Here is a 7,549-nt window from a genome sequence, read left to right on the forward strand (position 1 = left end):
CTGTCTGTTCTGGTGAGTACTCTTCTGAAGTAAGTGGCCAGGCTGGATGCAGCTGCAACGCCCTTACTGACCTCCACGGGACGCCATGTGAGAGTCCTGCCTGTCTGATTGTGTCTGTCCGGCGCCGATGTCACTGTGTGTGTGTGTGTCCACTGTGCGCTCCGTGGCGGGGTGGGGGAGAAAGACTTCCTGCCTCATTCTCCAGGTTGTTCGGAACTGAGACGGGTTCGTTCTCCGCTACTGTGTCAGGAGCATCCAGGGTTTTGACTGTGTCTTTTTCCCGTTTTTGTGTCGACTGCGTGTGTGCGTCTATCTACTATTTGTTCCGTGAGGGGGGGGGGTGTAAATTCCTGTCTCATTGTCCAGGTCGTTCGGAATTGAGGCAGTTTGATTCCCCTCTACCCTGTCTTGACTGTGTCTTCCCTGTGTCCGTGTTTGGTCCTTGCTTACGTGAGCACGTCTATTTGTTACTCTTTTCTTTCTCAGTCCTTAATCCACCATGGGACAAGGACCCTCGAGCCCTAAGCCAGGCTCCCCTCTCTTTATTGTCTTACGGGACTTCAAACAATATCGGCGTATAGCAGAAGGTTACGGGTTTCAGGTTACTAAAAAGAAATTAGCTCTCCTTTGCCAACAGGAATGGCCCACCTTCGAGGTAGGCTGGCCCCCAGGGGGTACGTTTGACGTCTCGGTGGCCGGCCGGGTCAGGGGAATTGTCTATGGTATACCTGGCCACCCCGATCAGGTCCCCTATATCACCGCCTGGATTGATTTCAAACCCCCTTCGGGACCACTACAGGTCCAGGCCCTTTCAAAACTAAGACCAGGAACGGAATCAAAGACGACCTTTAGCCGCAAGCCTCCCGAAAGTCCTAAGGTCGTCACACAGCTTTCTCCTGTCTTACCACCCCCTGATTCTGACCCCTTAGATCCAGCTGAGTACTCCCAGTCCCAGGTTTCAGATCCACCCCCGTACCCAACCTCAGGGTCTCTGAGCCCCTCAGCCCCTCCTCTGATAAGTCCACCCCATACTCGAGCAGGTGCTCCTTATGGCCCTTCTAATTCCAGTTTGACCCCAGATTCCACTGTGTCAGCGTTTCCCCTGCGGCAAGTTCCTTCCCCTCCCGGAGAATCAGGGAGACCGTTCATGGTATATGTTCCCTTCTCCACCAGTGATTTGTACAATTGGAAACAGCAAAACCCATCCTTCTCTGATAAGCCCCAGAGCCTAATCTCCCTCCTAGAGACTGTCTTTTATACTCATCAGCCCACCTGGGATGACCGCCAGCAGCTCCTCCGGGTTCTTTTCGCAACCGAGGAGCGTGACAGGATTCTTTTAGAAGCCAGGAAGGGAGTTCTGGACCCAGATGGACATCCCTCTACTGACCTGGGGTGCCACAACCACATCTTCCCCGAGAACCGGCCCGACTGGGACCCCAACACTGATCGCGGTAGGGAAGCACTGGACAGGTATCACCAGTTGTTGCTGGGAGGGTTACGGGCAGCAGCACGGAAGCCAACTAATATGTCCAAAGTCAGTGAGGTTAGACAGGGCAAGAATGAGTCCCCAGCTGCATACTTAGAGCGCCTCTACGAGGCATATCGAACCTACACCCCTATCGACCCAGAGGATCCCAATAACCGGAGAGCCATCGTAATTGATTTCGTAGCCAATTCAGCTCCTGACATCCGTCGGAAGCTACAGAAACTTGAAGGTTTTGAGGGTAAAAATCTGACTGAACTCATGGAAGTGGCCAAGCGGGTGGTTGACTATCGTGAAGAGACTCAAGACAAGCAAACTCGCACGGTCGCAAGGGCGGTAGTGGCAGCTTTAGCACAGGTTCCAGGGGAGGCTCAGAAGCAAGGGTGGAAAGGAAGGCGGGAAGGGCCAAACGCTGGGCGCCCCTATAAGGGTAAAGGCTTGGGAAGGCCTCCTTTAGCTCGGGACCAGTGTGCTTACTGCAAAGCCATGAGTCATTGGAAATCTGAGTGCCCTAATCTCGGGCTGAAAGAGAAGGCAGAGCCGTTATTGACTTTGAATACAGACTAGGGGTGCCCCGGCTCAAAGTCCGTTGTGACTCTTGACCCCCTGGAGCCGAGGGTTACTCTCAGTGTTGGGGGTCAACCTGTCTCATTCCTAGTCGACTCTGGAGCTGCGGCATCGGTCCTGAAATCCCCACTGGGCTCCCTCTCATCATCCACTGTGCAGGTCCAGGGAGCTACTGGACGAAAACAGTCTGTACCCCTCACCACTTCTCGGGAAGTCCGGTTAGGGAAGGGCCTAGTCTCCCATTCTTTTCTAGTAATGCCTGATTGCCCTTACCCCTTGCTTGGCCGAGATCTCCTACACAAGCTGCAGGCTATCATTTCCTTTAAGGGACCTAACCCCACTCTCGGGTTTAACCTGCCACAACTTGTTCTCACCTGCCCATTGTCGGAGGAGTCTCGCCTCCTCCCCCTAACGTTTTCCCCAGACCGCCCCTCGACCACCTCCACCCCTACTTCCCTAACTCTGTTGAACCATTTCAAAGGCTTGGTTCCTGGAGTCTGGGCTGAGACCAACCCGTTTGGTCTAGCAGGACACCAGCCCCCAGTGGTGGTCCAGCTCTCGTCCACAGCAACCCCTGCGCGTGTCCAACAATACCCGTTGACTCGAGCTGCCCTTTTGGGCATCAAGCCTCACATCGATCGACTCTTGGCGGCAGGCATTCTACGACCCTGCCAGAGCTCGTGGAACACCCCCCTACTTCCAGTTCGCAAGCCCGGGTCTGGAGACTTCCGTCCTGTCCAGGATCTACGAGAAGTCAACGCCCGGGTGGAAACTGTACATCCTACTGTGCCAAACCCGTACACGTTGCTGTCTTCCCTGGACCCTGCTCGGACTTGGTATACTGTTTTGGACCTGAAGGATGCTTTCTTTTCTATTCCCTTGGCACCAGTAAGCCAACCTATATTCGCTTTTACTTGGACAGATCCTAACACTGGGACATCCTCTCAGCTCACCTGAACCCGGCTTCCCCAAGGTTTTAAGAATTCCCCTACACTTTTTGGCTCAGCTCTGGCCTCCGACCTGGCCGCCTTCTGGGTCTCGTATCCGGAGGTCACTCTCCTCCAGTATGTTGATGACCTTTTGTTAGCTACTTCCTCTGAGGCAATATGCAAAGATGCAACTCTCCACCTTCTCCAGCTGCTTGAAGCTTCCGGGTACCGTATCTCTGGAAAGAAAGCACAACTGTGCTCTCAATCCGTTGTTTACTTGGGTTTCACCCTTCGTTCTGGTCAAAGGTTACTGTCTCGGGGGCGTGTAGCTGCCATTTTGGGCATGCCCGCCCTGAGGGACCGCCGCGGGCTCCGGGAATTCCTGGGGATGGCTGGATACTGTCGCCTCTGGATCTTGGGGTTTGCCGAGGCTGCCAAACCCCTATATGAGGCCCTAACTGGTGAACCCACCCAATTTGTTTGGGGACCACGGCAGCAGGAAGCATTCGACAAGCTCCGAAAGGCGCTGTCCAGCACGCCTGCCCTCTCCCTGCCAGACCTGTCCAAGCCCTTCCGCCTCTATGTGTCTGAGTCTCGAGCTGTGGCCAAAGGGGTTCTGACCCAGCCCCTGGGGCCCTGGAATCGTCCTGTTGCCTATCTCTCCAAGCAGCTAGACCCTGTGGCTTCCGGGTGGCCCTCTTGCCTGCGAACTGTGGCGGCCGTTGCCGTCTTGGTTAGGGAAGTCGCAAAGCTCACTTTCGGGCAGCCTCTTGAGATTTCAGCATCACATCATCTGGAACAGCTTTTACATTCCCCGCCGACAAGATGGATCTCAAATTCATGCCTGACTCATTACCAATCCTTACTCCTAGATCCCGCGCGCATCTCTTTCGCTCCTCCGTTCACACTCAACCCGGCCACCCTGCTCCCTGACTCCCCTCCTTCCTCCCCTATACATGACTGCCTGGACACACTGGACTCCATCCACACGTCCCGCCCTGGACTTACTGATGTTCCTTTAACAAACCCAGACCTAGTGCTCTTCACGGACGGCAGCAGTTTTGTTCAGGAGGGGATCCGTAGGGCGGGTGCAGCCGTGGTCACTCCGGTTGAGACCCTCTGGGAGACCGCTCTACCCCCTGGCACATCTGCTCAACGTGCTGAACTCATTGCCTTAACTCAAGCCCTTAGACTCTCTGCAGGGAGGCGAGTAAATATTTACACAGATAGCCGCTATGCCTTTGCCACTGTTCATGTCCATGGATATGTATATCTCCAATGGGGTCTGTTAACCTCGGCGGGAAGGGAGATTAGGAACAAGAGTCAGATCCAGGAACTGCTGGATGCTGTCTGGCTTCCCAAGGAGGTGGCGGTAATTCATGTTCCTGCTCACACCCATGGAACTGACCCCCAGTCTCTAGGGAACGCAGCAGCGGATAAGGCTGCCCGAGTGGCTGCCTGCAAACCCTTGATACCCGCTATGGTCGTGGAACCTGAGGGGATGCTGCCTGTCCAACCATCTTATCAATCTAGTGATACGGATGGCACCCCTGAAAAGGGGGGATGGAGAAGACACCCAAATGGCTTGCTAATTCTGCCCAAGGCACTGTTGCTACCCCTGTTGATGACTCTTCATAGCCTTACCCACTTAGGCGGAACCCGGCTTTACGACCTGGTGAGCCGACACTTCTACAGCCCTGGGATGAAGCAGGCGGCCAAGGAAGCCGCAAGAAGGTGCCTTGCATGTGCCAAAGTCAACCCACGATCACAATCAAGGATACCGACTGATAGACCACGAGGAACATTTCCTGGCGACCATTGGGAAGTAGACTTTACTGACATGGGAACTGGGTTGGGAGGGTACCGTTTTCTCCTTGTATTCGTGGACACATTTTCTGGATGGCCAGAAGCATTTCCAGTCAAAACTGAAACTGCAACCGTAGTGGCCAAAAAGCTGTTCTTTGAACTTATTCCTAGATTTGGCCTGCCGGCCTCGATAGGCTCTGACAACGGCCCAGCATTGTATCTGCAACAATTCAAAGCCTATCAAAGATGCTGGGATTGAAATGGAAATTGCACTGTGCATATAGGCCTCAAAGTTCAGGGCAGGTAGAGAGGATGAATAGAACTCTAAAGGAACACATTGCTAAACTTAAAATAGAAACTGGCGATAGCTGGGTCAGTCTCCTTCCCTTCGCCCTCCTCCGGGCCCGGTGTACTCCCAATTCCTCAACCCTCTCTTTATCTCCATACGAGAATCTCTATGGAGCCCCTCCTCCTATTATTCCAAGAGTATCTGCAGCTATTCCAGCCCCAGATTTCACTAATCCGACTCTTCTTAAGTCCTTCCAGGCTTTGCGTGAGGTCCAGAACGCTGTGCGCTCGGTCCTGAAAGCTGCGGGGAAAGAACCAGCCCCTGCAACCTCATCGGACACCCTGTCACCGGGAGACTGGGTCCTCACTCGCAAGCTTCCAGCTGGACCAGCACTGGAACCACGGTGGACGGGCCCGTATCAAATTATCCTCTGCAACCCCTCTGCCGTCAAGGTTGCTGGCCGCAAGGCATGGATACATCGGTCACACATCAAGAAGGCCCCAGAGCCCAACTCCACCGCCTGGACAGCAGAAGCAGTGTCCTACCTAAAGCTTCGACTCTCCAGAACTTGACTCTTCTTCTCTTTCTTTTTGCTTGTGAGATGACTTTGGGTGACCCCTATAGCCCTACCCCATCCAGGTGGATTCTCTCCCGAACTAACGATGGGACCACCGTCCAAGCTCTCACCAGTTACGGAGCCCCCACTTTCAGGTTTGACCTCTGTGCCCTCTTGGGACCAGGATGGAATCAAAACCGGGCTATGCGGGACCCTATCGCTGGGGGATGGGGATACTGCCCCACTTTTCCCACCACTCCAACCACACCCGGGGTAGGGGAAGTGAGAATCAGAAGTATTGAATTCTATGTTTGTCCGGCCACGGGGAATCCTTCCTGTCAGGGTAGTAATCACTTTCACTGCGCAGAATGGGGTTGTGAGACTGTGGCCAGGTGGATTCCTAGGGGTGGCCGGGACCCCCTAATCACCCTGGAGAGACAAAGCCCCCTCCCCGCCTCCTGCTGGCCTGGGAAATGTAACCCTATGATTCTAACAGTCAAGCAGGACACTGATGACTCTTGGAATCTCGGACATTCTTGGGGTTTGAGGTTATACATGACTGGATGGGATAACGGGGTCCTTTTTACCATTCAGAAAATCGCAGTTTCCACCCGTACACTCCCCATAGGACCGAATCCCATCCTTAACCCACAAGCCATGTTGACTCTCGCCCCACCATCTGTTAGGGACCTGGTACCAGAGGCTCCCGAAAATCCAGAGACCCTCACTAACCTAGGTTCCCCCATTTTTGATACACTCTCTGCTGTCCACTCATTCCTAAATTTGTCTGATCCAAACATAACCACCTCCTGTTGGCTGTGTCTGAATCCAGCTCCCCCCTATTTCGTAGGAATTGCTATCGAACTCAACATCACCTCTGTGGGAAAGTTGTCTTTAAGTAAGTCCAAACGATCCTCTGCCATACCTGCCCGCTGTAACCCAGACAAGCCTAGACTTACCCTAGACGATGTCCAGGGCAAAGGAATGTGTTTGCTCGGGCCTGACTACCCGCTGCGGTCCTCCCCATTCAATGCTACGTGCACTTCAGTCATTCTTATTTCCCCCACATCCAAAAGCTCTGACCTCCTGTTAACCGCCCCACCTGGAATATGGTTCGCTTGTACCAGAGGACTCACCACCTGCATACAGGACATTCGTTTCCTCAACCCGACCGAGCTCTGTGTAGTGGTGCGTGTCTTTCCTCAGGTATATGTCTACTCAGAGGAAGGGGCAGCTGAGCATATTGGCTTAACTCGCTCCAGGAGGGCTGTACCCTTTTTGGTTCCCATACTGGTGGGACTCGGAGTGGCCGGCTCCGCTGCTGTTGGGGCCTCAGCCCTGATACAGGGGAAAGCCAACTACGGTGCCTTGACTGCACAGGTAGATAGGGACCTACGCTCCTTGGAAGAGCTAGTCTCACACCTTGAGACTTCCCTAGACTCTCTGGCAGAAGTGGTTCTCCAGAACCGCCGAGGCTTGGACCTACTGTTCCTCAAACAGGGAGGCTTATGCATGGCGTTGGGAGAAACCTGCTGTTTCTACGCCAATCGGTCTGGAGTTATTCGGGAGTCCTTGCAAGCCTTTAGGCAGCGGTTAGATGAGAGGGACCGCGCACGGGCAACGGGGTCTTTTTGGTATCAGACCCTATATAATTGGTCCCCCTGGCTAACCACCCTACTCTCCGGAGTGGTGGGCCCTCTGGCCCTTCTCCTCCTTGGGTTACTCGTGGCCCCTTGTCTCATAAAATGCATCACCCGCTATGTCCAGAAACGAGTGCAAGCACTCCAGTTGCTTGTCCTGTGTCAATCCTATGCTCCTCTGGACTCTGATGAGTCCCCCGTCTGACTCTTTTCGTCCGTGAAAAGGGGGGAGTGAAGTGGACTGAGTTGTCACAAAAAAACAACCCCCTAGCCTAACCT

At 54.0% G+C, this 7,549-nt stretch overlaps 2 protein-coding genes across 2 annotated transcripts; both read left to right on the forward strand.

The window, feature by feature from the left end:
- Positions 1 to 499: 499 nt before the first annotated feature.
- LOC114038455 lies at positions 500 to 5,646 on the forward strand. Its single transcript, XM_027855713.1, is given in 4 exon segments — positions 500 to 1,040; positions 1,245 to 1,913; positions 2,142 to 4,997; positions 5,000 to 5,646. Coding segments are annotated over 4 exon segments (4,713 nt in total).
- Positions 5,647 to 5,675: 29 nt separating this feature from the next.
- On the forward strand, positions 5,676 to 7,475 carry LOC114038456 (endogenous retrovirus group S71 member 1 Env polyprotein-like). The gene has a single exon (XM_027855715.1). The coding sequence runs from the start codon at positions 5,676 to 5,678 to the stop codon at positions 7,473 to 7,475; it is 1,800 nt and encodes a 599-aa protein (XP_027711516.1).
- Positions 7,476 to 7,549: the final 74 nt, after the last annotated feature.

The sequence above is a fragment of the Vombatus ursinus genome, unplaced genomic scaffold (genome assembly GCF_900497805.2).
Source record: "Vombatus ursinus unplaced genomic scaffold, bare-nosed wombat genome assembly UNPS02011038.1, whole genome shotgun sequence".
Classification (NCBI taxonomy): Eukaryota; Metazoa; Chordata; class Mammalia; order Diprotodontia; family Vombatidae; genus Vombatus; species Vombatus ursinus.